This window comes from Ranitomeya imitator, chromosome 4 (genome assembly GCF_032444005.1).
Source record: "Ranitomeya imitator isolate aRanImi1 chromosome 4, aRanImi1.pri, whole genome shotgun sequence".
Classification (NCBI taxonomy): Eukaryota; Metazoa; Chordata; class Amphibia; order Anura; family Dendrobatidae; genus Ranitomeya; species Ranitomeya imitator.
In genome coordinates, this window is record NC_091285.1 from 284,364,755 (window position 1) to 284,382,617 (window position 17,863).

The 17,863-nt window shown below is 45.6% G+C and overlaps 2 protein-coding genes across 2 annotated transcripts; one reads left to right on the forward strand and one right to left on the reverse strand.

Annotated features, from left to right (window-relative positions):
• Positions 1 to 2,032: 2,032 nt before the first annotated feature.
• Positions 2,033 to 3,813, forward strand: LOC138674494 (uncharacterized). The gene is made up of 4 exons (XM_069762328.1): positions 2,033 to 2,180; positions 2,582 to 2,738; positions 2,829 to 3,439; positions 3,656 to 3,813. Coding segments are annotated over exons 1-4 (927 nt in total). The 5' UTR covers positions 2,033 to 2,179.
• Positions 3,814 to 3,924: 111 nt separating this feature from the next.
• LOC138675975 (uncharacterized) lies at positions 3,925 to 5,727 on the reverse strand. Its single transcript, XM_069764706.1, has 2 exons — positions 5,307 to 5,727; positions 3,925 to 5,054 (listed from the first exon to the last, which is right to left on the reverse strand). Exons 1-2 carry the CDS (start codon positions 5,696 to 5,698, stop codon positions 4,154 to 4,156), a joined length of 1,293 nt encoding a protein of 430 aa, XP_069620807.1. The 5' UTR covers positions 5,699 to 5,727; the 3' UTR covers positions 3,925 to 4,153.
• Between the last annotated feature and the right edge of the window lie 12,136 nt (positions 5,728 to 17,863).

The window sequence follows — 17,863 nt, forward strand, 5'->3', positions numbered from 1 at the left end:
AAAGGGGAAATGTTCCTGATGCGACCTGTGGTATTCGGTCAGGGTGACCGACGCTGCTTAGGGGTCCGCTGGGGTGATGTTATGGCAGCTAGATGGTATAACTTCCCACAGGTGAAGTACGAGGGGCGATCCAAAAGTAATGATAATCAATACTAAACACAATGAATATAGTCAAAAAATTTTTTTATTTTTTTTACATAGTCTCCTATCAAGTCTATACATTTAGTCCATCTCTTTTCTAAACTTAGAATTCCCTTAGAAAAAAATTCTTGATCTTGACCCTCAAAAAAATCCCCAACAGCGGTTATCACGTCGCTATTGTCATCAAATTTCTTGCCCCGGAGGTGTTCCTTGAATCGAGGAAAGAGAAAGAAGTCACTGGGGGCTAGATCTGGCAAATAGGAGGGGTGTTCCACCAGTTCAAAGCCCGCTTCTTGAATGGTAGCCATGGCAACTGCAGCTTTGTGAGCCGGCGCGTTTTCTTGGTGAAACAGCACTCCAGCCCGCAGTTTGCCGTGCCTTTTCTCCTTGATAGCCTCCCACAATCTTCTTATTTGTTCTGCGTAGTAGGAGCCCGTAATAGTGGCTCCCTTCTCCAAATAGTCCACCATAATAATTCCTTAATCGTCCCAAAAAACGGACGCCATAACCTTCCCTGCTGAGCTTGACACTTTGAATTTCTTCGGCGTTGGTTCGTCGGCTCGTTTCCACGCCATCGATTGTTGTTTAGTTTCGGGATCAAAGTGGTGGATCCAGGTCTTGTCCATGGTCAAAAAACGTGACAAAAAATTTTCCTTGTCTGCTTAGAACTTTTCGAGACTTGCTATTGAAATGTCAACTCGTTTCTTCTTTTGCTCGTCGGTTAACATTTTTGGCACCCAACGCGCGGAGACCTTTCTCATATGCAATTCTTTTGCAAGGATTCTTTGAATACTGCCATATGAGATCCCTGGGACCTCAGCTACATGCCTGATAGTCACTCTTCGATCTGCCAATACAACTTCTTCAACTTTTTTCATGTTTTCTTCATTGAGGGACGTGGATGGGCGTCCTTGACGATGTTCATCTTCCGTCGATGTTCTTCCCAGCTTGAATTCCTTGGCCCAGCATGCAACTGTGGAATATGGAGGAGAAGAGTCCCCCAATGTTTCCACCAAGTCGCTGTGTATGTCTTTGGTAGTCATTTTTTTCAAGCAGAGGTATTTGATGACAGCTCTGAGCTCGTTTTTTTCCATTTTGATGTTCACTCCTCGGCAGTTCATATTCAAATGAATGTAGCTCCCGGGAATCGTGGTCTATTTAAGTGATTTTTTTTCCTGGACTAGTGGGTACCTAAGAGAGAAGAAAACATTTTATTTTAATTTCTGTGTGCAATAGAAATAACCGATTATCATTACTTTTGGATCGCCCCTCGTATGTCCCCAGGGCTTCCCAGAGTGCAAATGATGGATGGTGTGAGGCGCAGTAAAGAACAAGGACACAAGGTTGCAGTCTCTTTACCTTTACTGAAGGCTTCAGTGTCCACAGTCCAGAGCACCAGACCACAGGGCAGGTAGTGTCCGGCCAGTCCAAAGGCAAATCCAGAGTCCCCCTTAGGCCGCCGTCACACATGCGAGTTTTACGTGCGTAAGAGCACATAATCTACGTACGTAAAACTCGCTAAACATACGGCACCATGATTCTCAATGGGTCTAGTCCTTTTAGGCGTATATTACGGATCCGTATTATACGTTCCTCTACGGCCGTACAAAATCGCAGCATGCAGCGTTTGTCAGCGTATTGCGCAAAAAAAACGCCAATGCAAGTCTATGGGAGAGCGTATAATACGGAATGCATACGGACCATGCGTGTGCATTGCGAGAAATACGCACCTCACTGGCAGATGTCCTGAACTTTCGAAAGCCATCAATCAGGCAGGTGAGACATGCTAATTAGCTGAAAAAGCCAGACAGTGAACCCGGAAGTCTGCTGCACGCCTCCACGGAGTGAGAGATTCAGCATGGCCCGCATAATTAATTTTGACATGCTGATCATTTTGATCCAGGAGAGGCCAGAAATCTGGGACCAAAGAGACCCCAACTATGCCAACAGGGCAGTAAAACAAGCTGCATGGAGGAGCGTGTGTGGGTCCCTCTTCCCCCAGTATGACCAGCAGCCACGTGCGGCCCAGCGACAAATAAGTAAGTACACCCATGTTTGCAATGTAATGTTCTTGCTAAACAGCAGGCCCTTACTACTTTGAATTGCTAAACCTTAATTTATTAATTCATCCTTAAAGTTATATATATCCAAGCAGTATATACATGGTGCTGGATATGATAAATGGATTTGATTAAGGTTTAGAACAGGTGTTCCCTTAATAACATGGTTTTCCAGTAATTTGTTTTTCTGTGATAGAGGTTAGCTGACTCTGTCCTTGTGGCCTTTCTTCCTAATTTGTATTTTTTAGAGGAAATTCTGGCTTAATGTGAGCCACAAAAGCCTCTTTCTATGCTACATTGCAATCTGTGTACTCCATTACACCTTGTGTGAGCACTCTGCATAATGGTCTAAGCAATGTGTGTATTTTTTGTTGTTTCAGTGGATGATGTTACAACAAGGTGGCGGAGTATCCGGGACCAGTATAGGAGGGAGAGGCAGCAGCGGGAGAGAAGTGGAGCCGGGGCCCCTCCTAAAAAAAAAAAATACATCTACTTTGACCGCCTAACCTTCCTTAACCCCAGCATGGACCTCAGGCCGTAAGTAAAAACATCTCAAAATGGGTTAATTTTTGAATGTTGAGAGATGATTCCAAAAAACATAGTAACTGGTCAAATTTATCTTTGCAGAACTCAGTCTAACCTCACTGACAGGGAGACAGGGTCGGACTCAGAACTGGTCATTGACCCAGTTGGAGAAGGTGAAGAGGTGGCTGGTCCATCTGCTGCTCCCTCCTGCGCAAGACCTACAGCATCTTCATCATCTGCCCACCCAGCTCCAGCTGCTTCTGAAGAAAACCCAGAGGGCCCACAGTTCTCTTCTGCAGCAGCAGCACCTAGCCAGGATGACCCTGGTAATAGCAGCAGCCCAACTGTTGCCCTGGACCGATCCCCACAGGCTGCAGTCAGACCCCAGCGTGCACGACGCAGGAGAGAGCTTCGCCAAAGCAGGCAAAACGTGGATGCTGGGGTCATGAACTATTTGGCCCGGGTTCGAGAGGATGATGGGGAGGAGGGATTCACACGGAGCCTTGCCCAGTATTTACGCTCCATAGAGCGGGAGTTGAGGCTGCGTTTGAGAGGGTGTTTTCAGATCCTTATTGACGCATGCACCCCCCCAAATAACCCATACAATCTGATGCAGATGATTGAACAGTGGCAGATGTCACCTGAAAATATTCTGCGGACTCCGAGACTACAAGGCCAGCATGCGCACCAAGGATCTGAAGCACCCCCTCCACGTCAGCCAACACCTCCACCCCAACCACCAACTAACCAACAATGGCAACATCAGCACCATATTGCAGGATATCATCAACCATCCCAATATGGCCACTTGTCCGCACCCAGTGCTGGAGGCTGGTCCCAACCTGGGTTTGGACAATATGGTCATTTTGGGTTGGGGTATGATTCCCGCACATATGGGCTGCAACATCAGGGTTATCTCCCAAATCCAGGCCCCACTCATCAAAGTGGCCAGCATCAGAGCAGGCAGAATTTCCCGCAAGCCACTATAACAGCCGCACAGGCTGCTGGACAATTGGGCCTGCAAAGGCCATCTGATGGTGACCCAGACCAAGCCACTTCTCCCCTTCCTACGTACCAGGACTTGTAATGTTGGGTAGAACTTTTTTTTAATTTGTTTAAGACATTTGGTTTGGTTTGTGCTTAAAAAGCAAGCTGTAATGCTTTTATTTTACTTTGTTGTTTTTTTTTGGTTAAAAAAAAGCTGTTCTTTTTTGTGCACAAAGATTGGTTATGCCAAAACAAACAAAAAAACCAAAAACAAGTTTAAGAAGTAAAATTGCCTTTACTTAACAAAAAACTATGTATGCACTCTGTTCATTCTTCTTAACTCACACACACATGATATGATCAGAACCATATGTCAAAAAATTAAACACAGCAGACATATTTTCAAACTTGATAATGGCAAAATTTAGGTACATAAATAATTACACATGCAAAATTGCATAGTCTTGCCAGGGAGTGGCACCCTGAGGACTCAAAAAATAATTGGTGAACACATCCCGAACTTTTAGGCCAGAAAGGGGACGTCGCCGAGGAGGGACATATGGGGGAGGCCTACTATGATTGGTCATGACGTGATTTTGCAAATTAGTAGACAAACAATCATGTATTCTGGTGAAATTATGTAGAATTACACAGGCTTTGATCACTTCATTGATTGAAGCCTCACTCAGCTGAATTGCAGACTGAAGAACACGCCATTTGGCTACAAGAATCCCAAAGGCGCACTCAACCAGTCTCCGTGCCCTGGTAAGTCTCAAATTAAAAACCCTCCGCCGGTGGTCAAGGTTGCGCCTGGGGTAAGGCCTCATGACGTGCCTCGTCAGTTGGAAGGCCTCATCTCCAACCAAAACAAAAGGCACTGCTTCCGCATTGGAGCCTGGGAGTTGTTGTGGTGGTGGGAGGTTCAACTGGTTGTCACGTAGCCGGCGACCCATTATGGACGAATTGAAGACCCTAGAGTCTCCAGTTCGGCCATAGGCCCCAATGTCTACAATTATAAACCTGTAGTTGCTGTCAGCAACTGCTAACATAACTACAGAGAAAAACTGCTTATAATTGTAGAATTGGGAACCAGAGTTCGGCGGCTTACGCACCCTGATATGTTTCCCATCCACAGCTCCAATGCAGTTAGGGAAGTCACAAGTATTTTGGAATCCAGTGGCGATTTTGAGCCAATCATCCATTTTTGGCTCTGGCATCACAACTTCGTTAAGTTTCAGCCATATTTGGGAACAGGTTGTCCTAACAATGACTGAAATGGTAGAACGCCCAATGAGAAACTCCAGGTGTAGACCCGCATAGGACAAGCCTGTGGCCAGGAAGCTGAAAAACAAGGAAAACAAAATAAAGGAACATGAGGAATATGAAAACAGGACGAAACACAAGTGTCTAGTAAATTTTCTCTGTGATTATTGAGTAAGCAAAAAGGGACATTTCACAGTATTACTATAATCAAATATTAAACACATTTTTAGAAATGTGCTTGTGGCCTCATGTCTAAGTTAAGGAACTGAAACATAGTAGGACAAAACACATTGGCCAACACAACAAAATCTAAAAGGTCTAAATACATACCGTAAGGTTAGGAGCAGACGCTCCTCAGCAGAGATGGCTTTTCTCATCCAGGTGTCCTGATAGGTGAGTCCAGGACGTAAGATCTCCAGCAACATGTCAAAAGTCCTGATGGACATGCGAGTATACAGGAAAAATTTGTCTGGATGGGCCCTCAAAGATGAATAGAGTCTCTGGAAATGTCCTTTACTCGGGCGTTGGGTCAATAGAGGATGGACCCACAATCTTTGTCTCCTCCTTCGCGGATCTGCATTGACCGTATATGGCTGGCCAAAGCGACGAGACAACACCCAGTGAAGCAACACCCGCTGAGTTGTGCTTAAATACACATGGTCAGACATGTTTGGGAGCTCCAAGTACCACAGCCAAAATATGCTTGAGAACATATAGGGCATATGGGAGGGGTACACCTGTTGTCGAGGGCTTAAATATTGTTGTTAATGATGGTTTAAATGATTTGCAGGCCAGAAAACCGTTAAATGTCCATTTTGGAATGGTGCGTGGTAAAAACGCCATACGGATCACATACGGATTACACACGGACCAGTACATGCGCAAAATACGCGACCACACCTAGGCGACGCAAGAACTACGGAGAGAGATTACGGAGACATTTTGGCGTATCACGCGCGTATTACGGACGTAGAAAACGTACCGTAATGTCTTACGCCAAGTGTGACGCCGGCCTTATCCAGGTGGAAATCAGTAGCCTTCCTCTAGCACCTGAGTGTTGTAGTTCCTCCCTGCTGAGCTTCTCGGTGAGATCCTCACAACTATCGTAGATGTAATGTCTCGTTCTCTCTGTCCCCCTGATGGATAGGACAAACCCGTATGACTGATGGCCTGAGGCTTTTATCAGGGACCCTACGACGCCCTGGCTCCCACAAATTGCCACCGTGCTTCCTGGGTATAAGGTCGGGCAGCCAACGTGGTATTAACTGTCCTGCCAGTCTCTGAAGTAAAGCATAGAGATCCTTACTTCCTCGGTGTTCTGGCTACCGGCTTCTGCACCTCAGAGCGAGGCAGCCTATTGCAGGGCAGAACTCCCTCTGGATTCCTCTCCTTGTGCTATGACTTTGTTTCTCACTCTCAGCAATGCACGTGGGGCAGGTGCAGCTCTGTGAACCCTCATTCTCCACAGACCTCAGTCTGCATCTGGCTCCCTCTCACTCCAGCCAGCTTCTCTTTCACCTCCTATCCAGACTACCAATTTTACCTAATTGTGAGGAGTGCTCTAATAGATAGAAGCATGGCTCCCCCTGGCGGCCTGGAGTGTGAAGTGTGTTGTGTGGTTTGTGATACCTGGTAAGGTGATCTCCTTTATTGCCTTCAGACGTAACATCACTCCCCCTGGTGGAAGAATGACATTACTGCAACGACCAGGACCCTGGGGCGCTGCATTGTCCTTTGTGGGATTTGAACCCAGGACCCCAAGCGCTGCATTGCTATCCACTGAGCCACCATGCTGCCCATGTTAGTATTCCATAGGATGAAATGTACAGATATTTGTATAGTGTAGTTTTATCTGTGCTGAACTCAGAGTTGTATGTTTTATTTCATCATGGGGATCACGGCATTGAGATGTTTGTGTGCATGCACACAGAAATAAGTATTGACATGTGCACACATAAAGTTAGTGCCCTTATATTAGAGCACATAAATATTGCCATCACCCTGCATATATAAATAATGCCACAATAACCTCTACTTGGAAACACGCCATCATAAAATCAATTGGGAATTTGGAACTTCAAATAAAACTGCTTAGCGGATTGGTTTTTGTGTATAGCCTTGGACCTCAAACACGGCAACCTACTTTATGATTGTACAGTTATGGACACAGACACCACAGTGTTTTACTGAAACCAGTTTTACTCAACATAGCACAAAACAGCGTAAGGCCTCATTTACACATCTGTGTTTAAAGGGAACCTGTCACCTCCAAAATCGATGGTGAGGTAAGCTCACCGTCATCAGGGACTTATCTACAGCATTCTGTAATGCTATAGATAAGCCGCCGATGTTACCTGAAAGAGGAGAAACAGACGTTAGATTATACTCACCCAGGGGCGGTCCCGCTGCGGTCTGGTCAAATGGGTGTCTCAGGTCCGCTCCGCCGCCTCCCATCTTCATTCCATGACGTCCTCTTCTGGTCTTCACGCCGCGGCTCCGGTGCAGGCGTACTTTGTCTGCCCTGTTGAGGGCATAGGAATGTACTGCAGTGAGCAGGCGCCGGAAAGGTCAGAGAGGCCTGGCACCTGCGCACTGCGGTACTTTGCTCTGCCCTCAACAGGGCAGACAAAGCACACCTGCGCCGGAGCTGCAGCGTGAAGACCAAGAGAGGACGTCATGGAATGAAGATGGGAGGCGCTGGAGCGGACCTGAGACACCCATCGTAGCAGGACCGCCCCTGAGTGAGTATAATCTAACGTCTTTTTCTCCTCTTTCAGGTAACATCGGCTTCTTATCTACAGCATTACAGAATGCTGTAGATAAGCCCCTAAGCCCCTGATGACGGTGAGCTTACCTCACCATCGATTTTGGGGGTGACAGGTTCCCTTTAAATACGTACATGGAAAAATGGTACGTGTGTCATCAGTGTTTTGGATCAGTGCATCATCAGTGTATGATCCATGTGTTTGTTATTACCATCCGTGTAGCATCAGTATTTGTCATAGATGGATAAACTACACAGCTTCTCCTATACTTTGAAATGTTAAATATGGACATCGCACAGATGACATAAGGATGCCATCTGTTTCTCATTTACTTGTATGCCTCCAGAAAAAACAGATAGGTCTCTGTTGTGAATTCTGTGGCAGAGCTCCCTCCTGTGGTCACAAGTGGTAATTCGGCTGATTCTCTCTGTGAGCTTCTGTTGGTGGAGGGAAGTGGTACTGCGGCTTCTGAGTTTCCTCCCTCAGGTGATCTGGTGAGGTCGTTAGGTGCTTCTCTACTTAACTCCACCTAATGCTTTGATCCTGGCTTCCTGTCAATGTTCCAGTGTTGGACTTGCTTTTCCCTGGATCATTCCTGTGGCCTGCTGCTCTGCATAGCTAAGTTCTTCTTTGCTATTTGTTTGCTATTTTTTCTGTCCAGCTTGTCTAATTTGTTGCTGGAAGCTCTGGGACGCAAAGGGTGTACCTCCGTGCCGTTAGTTCGGTACGGAGGGTCTTTTTGCCCCCTTTGCGTGGTTTTCTTTAGGGTTTTGTGTAGACCGCAAAGTTACCTTTTCTATCCTCGATCTGTTAAGAAAGTCGGGCCTCACTTTGCTGAATCTATACGTTTGTCTTTTCATCTTAACTCACAGTCATTATATGTGGAGGGCTGCCTTTTCCTTTGGGGTATTTCTCTGAGGCAAGGTAGGCTTATTTTCTATCTTCAGGCTAGTTAGTTTCTCAGGCAATCCACGGCTGCCTCTAGCGTTGTTTGGAGAGGATTAGGGATTGCGGTCTGCAGAGTTCCCACGTCTCAGAGCTCGTTCTATGATTTTGGGTTCTTGTCAGATCACTGTATGTGCTCTGACCGCTATTTCCATTGTAGTACTGAATTGCCTTTCATAACAGTACAGGAAGCCCAAAGTACTAATGATTCTCAATAGAGGGAAAAAAGAAGTTCTGAGACCATTTTTTTTTCTTTGCACTGTGTTTTGCCTTTTTTTTCCCCTAGACATTTGGGTGGTTCAGTACACAGGTGTAGCGATGGACATTAGAAGTCTGTCTTCATTTGTGGATCAGCTCTCGGCAAGAGTACAAAAGATTCAAGACACTATTGATCAGAAAGCTATGTTGGAACCAAGAATTCCTATTCCTGATTTGTTTTTTGGAGATAGAACTAAGTTTCTGAGTTTCAAAAATAATTGTAAATTATTTCTGGCCTTGAAACCTCGCTCCTCTGGTGATCCAGTTCAACAGGTTTTGATTGTTATTTCTTTTTTGTGCGGCGACCCTCAGGACTGGGCATTTTCTCTTGCGCCAGGAGATCCTGCATTGAGTAATATCGATGCGTTTTTCCTGGCGCTCGGATTGCTGTACGATGAACCTTATTCAGTGGATCAGGCAGAGAAAAATTTGCTGGCTCTTTGTCAGGGTCAGGATGAGATAGAGGTATATTGTCAGAAATTTAGAAAGTGGTCCATGCTCACTCAATGGAATGAATCTGCGCTGGCAGCTATGTTCAGAAAGGGTCTCTCTGAAGCCCTTAAGGATGTCATGGTGGGATTTCCTATGCCTGCTGGTTTGAATGAGTCTATGTCTTTGGCCATTCAGATCGGTCGACGCTTGCGTGAGCGTAAATCTGTGCACCATTTGGCGGTATTACCTGAGCTTAAACCTGAGCCTATGCAGTGCGATAGGACTTTGACCAGAGTTAAGCGGCAAGAACACAGACGTCTGAATGGGCTGTGTTTCTACTGTGGTGATTCCACTCATGCTATCTCTGATTGTCCTAAGCGCACTAAGCGGTTCGCTAGGTCTGCCACCATTGGTACGGTACAGTCAAAATTTCTTCTGTCCGTTACCTTGATCTGCTCTTTGTCATCGTATTCTGTCATGGCATTTGTGGATTCAGGCGCTGCCCTGAATTTGATGGTCTTGAGTCTGCTAAGCGGTTGAATCCTAGACAGGCTCGTTGGTCGCTGTTTTTTGCCCGTTTTGACTTTGTGATTTCGTACCTTCCGAGCTCTAAAAATGTGAAGGCGGATGCTCTGTCTAGGAGTTTTGTGCCCGACTCTCCGGGTTTGTCTGAGCCGGCGGGTATCCTCAAGGAAGGAGTAATTGTGTCTGCCATCTCCCCTGATTTGCGGCGGGTGCTGCAAAAATTTCAGGCTAATAAACCTGATCGTTGTCCAGCGGAGAGACTGTTTGTCCCTGATAGGTGGACCAATAAAGTTATCTCTGAGGTTCATTGTTCGGTGTTGGCTGGTCATCCTGGAATCTTTGGTACCAGAGAGTTGGTGGCTAGATCCTTTTGGTGGCCGTCTCTGTCGCGGGATGTGCGTGTTTTTGTGCAGTCCTGTGGGATTTGTGCTCGGGCTAAGCCCTGCTGTTCTCGTGCCAGTGGGTTGCTTTTGCCCTTGCCGGTCCCGAAGAGGCCTTGGACACATATCTCTATGGATTTTATTTCTGATCTTCCCGTTTCTCAAAAGATGTCAGTCATTTGGGTGGTCTGTGATCGCTTTTCTAAGATGGTCCATCTGGTACCCTTGTCTAAATTGCCTTCCTCCTCTGATTTGGTGCCATTGTTCTTCCAGCATGTGGTTCGTTTACATGGCATTCCAGAGAATATCGTTTCTGACAGAGGTTCCCACTTTGTTTCAAGGTTTTGGCGAGCCTTTTGTGGTAGGATGGGCATTGACTTGTCTTTTTCCTCGGCTTTCCATCCTCAGACTAATGGCCAGACCGAACGAACCAATCCCTGAACCAGGGATTCAAGCTTCAGGAGGCTAATTTGCATATTCCAGGTGCCTTCTGGGAGAAGCGAAGTCTCCCTAAGCTAGAAGATCGTTGGGTACAGCCGGGACCAGCTGCTTCGAAAGCATCACCAAACCAAGGATTCAAGCTTCAGGAGGCTAATTTGCATATTCCAGGTGCCTTCTGGGAGAAGCGAAGTCTCCCTAAGCTAGAAGATCGTTGGGTACAGCCGGGACCAGCTGCTTCGAAAGCATCACCAAATTTTTGCCTGTAGGACATTATTGCAAGAGAGCTTGGCTGAGTAGATTCCACAAGAAGGAAAACACACAGCAAGTCAGCAGGATCTAGGAGCAACATGGCAGATGTGACAACCTACATGGTGAGCTGCAGCATGTGCTACATGTTCACAGATCGACCAGAAGAAGAATCCAATTTCACCTGTCAGAAGTGTAGACTAGTGGCCCTTTTAGAAGAAAAGGTGCGGGGTCTGGAAGAAAGAATAGCAACTTTGAAACTCATCAAAGAGAATGAAGACTTTCTAGACAGAACAGAAGCATCTCTACTGGTCACAGAAGGTGCAAAAAGTGTCAGAGAACCTCCAAAAGCAGATGAGTGGAAGCATGTGACCAAAAGAAGCAAGAAGACCATGGAGAAATCACCAACCACACAACTGAAGAACCGATATCAAATCTTTGTAGAGGATGAAGATGGCACACCTAAGAATGAAGCAATACCAGCAAGCAAAAAAGAAAAGGGCACACAGCAACAAGTGACAGCAAAAAGTACAGCCAAGAAGCAACGAAGAGTGGTGGTGGTGGGAGACTCACTACTGAGAGGCACAGAAGCAGCCATCTGCAGACCGGACATAACTGCAAGAGAAGTATGCTGCCTTCCAGGTGCGATGATCAAGGATGTGACCGATAGGATACCAAAGCTCTTCAGCTCCAAGGACGTCCACCCATTTCTTCTGATACATGTTGGCACCAATGACACGGCAAGGAAGGACCTACCGACAATCTGCAAGGACTTTGAAGAGTTGGGGAAGAAAGTAAAGGAACTGGATGCACAGGTAGTTTTTTCTTCTATCCTTCCAGTAGACGGGCATGGCACCAGGAGATGGAACAGGATCCTTGATGCAAACAACTGGCTAAGACGATGGTGCAGACAACAAGGATTTGGATTCCTGGACCACGGTGTGAATTACTGGTATGATGGACTCCTCGCCAGAGACGGACTACACCTCAACAAACCTGGGAAACACACATTCGCCAGAAGACTCGCTACACTCATCAGGAGGGCGTTAAACTAGAAGAAGAGGGGACGGGAAGAAAAACATTAGACTCGAACAAAGACGACCCAGGAAAACATACTCAGAAGGGAGGTAAGAACATTTCTAAAACAATCCACAGTGAGGAGATTGGAACAAAACAAAATCCTCTGAACTGCATGCTCGCAAACGCCAGAAGCCTGACAAACAAGATGAAAGAACTAGAAGCAGAAATATCTACAGGTAACTTTGACATAGTGGGAATAACCGAGACATGGTTAGATGAAAGCTATGACTGGGCAGTTAACTTACAGGGTTACAGTCTGTTTAGAAAGGATCGTAAAAATCGGAGAGGAGGAGGGGTTTGTCTCTATGTAAAGTCTTGTCTAAAGTCCACTTTAAGGGAGGATATTAGCGAAGGGAATGAGGATGTCGAGTCCATATGGGTTGAAATTCATGGAGGGAAAAATGGTAACAAAATTCTCATTGGGGTCTGTTACAAACCCCCAAATATAACAGAAAGCATGGAAAGTCTACTTCTAAAGCAGATAGATGAAGCTGCAACCCATAATGAGGTCCTGGTTATGGGGGACTTTAACTACCCGGATATTAACTGGGAAACAGAAACCTGTGAAACCCATAAAGGCAACAGGTTTCTGCTAATAACCAAGAAAAATTATCTTTCACAATTGGTGCAGAATCCAACCAGAGGAGCAGCACTTTTAGACCTAATACTATCTAATAGACCTGACAGAATAACAAATCTGCAGGTGGTTGGGCATTTAGGAAATAGCGACCACAATATTGTGCAGTTTCACCTGTCTTTCACTAGGGGGACTTGTCAGGGAGTCACAAAAACATTGAACTTTAGGAAGGCAAAGTTTGAACAGCTTAGAGATGCCCTTAATCTGGTAGACTGGGACAATATCCTCAGAAATGAGAATACAGATAATAAATGGGAAATGTTTAAGAACATCCTACATAGGCAGTGTAAGCGGTTTATACCTTGTGGGAATAAAAGGACTAGAAATAGGAAAAACCCAATGTGGCTAAACAAAGAAGTAAGACAGGCAATTAACAGTAAAAAGAAAGCATTTGCACTACTAAAGCAGGATGGCACCATTGAAGCTCTAAAAAACTATAGGGAGAAAAATACTTTATCTAAAAAACTAATTAAAGCTGCCAAAAAGGAAACAGAGAAGCACATTGCTAAGGAGAGTAAAACTAATCCCAAACTGTTCTTCAACTATATCAATAGTAAAAGAATAAAAACTGAAAATGTAGGCCCCTTAAAAAATAGTGAGGAAAGAATGGTTGTAGATGACGAGGAAAAAGCTAACATATTAAACACCTTCTTCTCCACGGTATTCACGGTGGAAAATGAAATGCTAGGTGAAATCCCAAGAAACAATGAAAACCCTATATTAAGGGTCACCAATCTAACCCAAGAAGAGGTGCGAAACCGGCTAAATAAGATTAAAATAGATAAATCTCCGGGTCCGGATGGCATACACCCACGAGTACTAAGAGAACTAAGTAATGTAATAGATAAACCATTATTTCTTATTTTTAGTAACTCTATAGCGACAGGGTCTGTTCCGCAGGACTGGCGCATAGCAAATGTGGTGCCAATATTCAAAAAGGGCTCTAAAAGTGAACCTGGAAATTATAGGCCAGTAAGTCTAACCTCTATTGTTGGTAAAATATTTGAAGGGTTTCTGAGGGATGTTATTCTGGATTATCTCAATGAGAATAACTGTTTAACTCCATATCAGCATGGGTTTATGAGAAATCGCTCCTGTCAAACCAATCTAATCAGTTTTTATGAAGAGGTAAGCTATAGGCTGGACCACGGTGAGTCATTGGACGTGGTATATCTCGATTTTTCCAAAGCGTTTGATACTGTGCCGCACAAGAGGTTGGTACACAAAATGAGAATGCTTGGTCTGGGGGAAAATGTGTGTAAATGGGTTAGTAACTGGCTTAGTGATAGAAAGCAGAGGGTGGTTATAAATGGTATAGTCTCTAACTGGGTCGCTGTGACCAGTGGGGTACCGCAGGGGTCAGTATTGGGACCTGTTCTCTTCAACATATTCATTAATGATCTGGTAGAAGGTTTACACAGTAAAATATCGATATTTGCAGATGATACAAAACTATGTAAAGCAGTTAATACAAGAGAAGATAGTATTCTGCTACAGATGGATCTGGATAAGTTGGAAACTTGGGCTGAAAGGTGGCAGATGAGGTTTAACAATGATAAATGTAAGGTTATACACATGGGAAGAGGGAATCAATATCACCATTACACACTGAACGGGAAACCACTGGGTAAATCTGACAGGGAGAAGGACTTGGGGATCCTAGTTAATGATAAACTTACCTGGAGCAGCCAGTGCCAGGCAGCAGCTGCCAAGGCAAACAGGATCATGGGGTGCATTAAAAGAGGTCTGGATACACATGATGAGAGCATTATACTGCCTCTGTACAAATCCCTAGTTAGACCGCACGTGGAGTACTGTGTCCAGTTTTGGGCACCGGTGCTCAGGAAGGATATAATGGAACTAGAGAGAGTACAAAGGAGGGCAACAAAATTAATAAAGGGGATGGGAGAACTACAATACCCAGATAGATTAGCGAAATTAGGATTATTTAGTCTAGAAAAAAGACGACTGAGGGGCGATCTAATAACCATGTATAAGTATATAAGGGGACAATACAAATATCTCGCTGAGGATCTGTTTATACCAAGGAAGGTGACGGGCACAAGGGGGCATTCTTTGCGTCTGGAGGAGAGAAGGTTTTTCCACCAACATAGAAGAGGATTCTTTACTGTTAGGGCAGTGAGAATCTGGAATTGCTTGCCTGAGGAGGTGGTGATGGCGAACTCAGTCGAGGGGTTCAAGAGAGGCCTGGATGTCTTCCTGGAGCAGAACAATATTGTATCATACAATTATTAGGTTCTGTAGAAGGACGTAGATCTGGGTATTTATTATAATGGAATATAGGCTGAACTGGATGGACAAATGTCTTTTTTCGGCCTTACTAACTATGTTACTATGTTACTAATCAGACCTTGGAAACATATCTGAGATGCTTTGTTTCTGCCGATCAGGATGACTGGGTGTCCTTTTTGCCTTTGGCTGAGTTCGCCCTTAATAATCGGGCCAGCTCGGCTACCTTGGTTTCGCCATTTTTCTGCAATTCTGGGTTCCATCCTCGTTTCTCTTCAGGACAGGTTGAGTCTTCGGACTGTCCTGGTGTGGATACTGTGGTGGACAGGTGTTATGAAGGCAATCCAGTAACACAGTGTGCCAGTAATCAGAGCACATACAGTGATCTGACAATAACCCAAAAACAATAGAACGAGCTCTGAGACGTGGAATCTCTGTAGACCGCAATACCTGAACCTATCCTAAACACAACTAAAGGGAGCTGTGGATTGCGCCTGACACTACCTATGCAATTCGGCACAGCCTGAGGAACTGACTAGCCTGAAGATAGAAATACAAGCCTGACTTGCCTCAGAGAAATACCCCAAAGGAAAAGGCAGCCCCCCACATATAATGACTGTTAGCAAGATGAAAAGACAAAACGTAGGGATGAAATAGATTCAGCAAAGTGAGGCCCGATATTCTAGATAGAGCGAGGATAGCAAAGAGAACTTTGCAGTCTACAAAAAACCCTAAAGCAAAAAACCACGCAAAGGGGGCAAAAAGACCCACCGTGCCGAACTAACGGCACGGCGGTACACCCTTTGCGTCTCAGAGCTTCCAGCAAAAACAAATAGACAAGCTGGACAGAAAAAACAGCAACAAAAGCAAAGAAGCACTTATCTAAGCAGAGCAGCAGGCCACAGGAAAGATCCAGAAGCTCAGATCCAACACTGGAACATTGACAAGGACCAAGGAAGACAGAATCAGGTGGAGTTAAATAACAAGGCAGCCAACGAGCTCACCAGAACACCTGAGGGAGAATGCCCAGAAGCTGCAGTACCACTTGTGACCACAGGAGTGAATTCAGCCACAGAATTCACAACAGTACCCCCCCCTTGAGGAGGGGTCACCGAACCCTCACCAGAGCCCCCAGGCCGACCAGGATGAGCCACATGAAAGGCACGAACAAGATCTGGAGCATGGACATCAGAGGCAAAAACCCAGGAATTATCTTCCTGAGCATAACCCTTCCATTTAACCAGATACTGGAGTTTCCGTCTAGAGACACGAGAATCCAAAATTTTCTCCACAATATACTCCAATTTCCCCTCCACCAAAACAGGGGCAGGAGGCTCAACAGATGGAACCATAGGTGCCACGTATCTCCGCAACAACGACCTATGGAATACATTATGTATGGAAAAGGAGTCCGGGAGGGTCAGACGAAAGGACACAGGATTGAGAATCTCAGAAATCCTATACGGACCAATAAAACGAGGTTTAAATTTAGGAGAGGAAACCTTCATAGGAATATGACGAGAAGATAACCAAACCAGATCCCCAACACGAAGTCGGGGACCCACACGGCGTCTGCGATTAGCGAAAAGTTGAGCCTTCTCCTGGGACAAGGTCAAATTGTCCACTACCTGAGTCCAGATCTGCTGCAACCTGTCCACCACAGAATCCACACCAGGACAGTCCGAAGACTCAACCTGTCCTGAAGAGAAACGAGGATGGAACCCAGAATTGCAGAAAAATGGAGAGACCAAGGTAGCCGAGCTGGCCCGATTATTAAGGGCGAACTCAGCCAACGGCAAAAAGGACACCCAATCATCCTGGTCTGCAGAAACAAAACATCTCAGATATGTTTCCAAGGTCTGATTGGTTCGTTCGGTCTGGCCATTAGTCTGAGGATGGAAAGCCGAGGAAAAAGATAGGTCAATGCCCATCCTACCACAAAAGGCTCGCCAGAACCTTGAAACAAACTGGGAACCTCTGTCAGAAACAATATTCTCAGGAATGCCATGCAAACGAACCACATGCTGGAAGAACAAAGGCACCAAATCAGAGGAGGAAGGCAATTTAACCAAGGGCACCAGATGGACCATTTTAGAAAAGCGATCACAGACCACCCAAATGACTCACATCTTTTGAGAAACGGGAAGGTCAGAAATGTAATCCATCGAAATATGTGTCCAAGGCCTCTTCGGGACCGGCAAGGGCAAAAGCAACCCACTGGCACGTGAACAGCAGGGCTTAGCCCTAGCACAAATCCCACAGGACTGCACAAAAGTACGTACATCCCGTGACAGAGATGGCCACCAGAAGGATCTAGCCACTAACTCTCTGGTACCAAAGATTCCTGGATGACCAGCCAGCACCGAACAATGAAGTTCAGAGATAACTTTACTAGTCCACCTATCAGGGACGAACAGTTTCTCGGCCGGACAACGATCAGGTTTATTAGCCTGAAATTTTTGCAACACTCGCCGCAAATCAGGGGAGATGGCAGACACAATGACTCCTTCCTTGAGGATACTCTCCGGCTCAGATAAACCCGGAGAGTCGGGCACAAAACTCCTAGACAGAGCATCCGCCTTCACATTTTTAGAGCCCGGAAGGTACGAAATCACAAAATCGAAGCGAGCAAAAAATAACGACCAATGGGCCTGTCTAGGATTCAAGCGCTTGGCAGACTCGAGATAAGTAAGGTTCTTATGATCAGTCAATACCACCACGCGATGCTTAGCTCCTTCAAGCCAATGACGCCACTCCTCGAATGCCCACTTCATGGCCAGCAACTCTCGGTTGCCCACATCATAATTACGCTCAGCAGCAGAAAACTTCCTGGAAAAGAAAGCACATGGTTTCAACACTGAGCAACCAGAACCTCTCTGTGACAAAACCGCCCCTGGTCCAATCTCAGAAGCATCAACCTCGACCTGG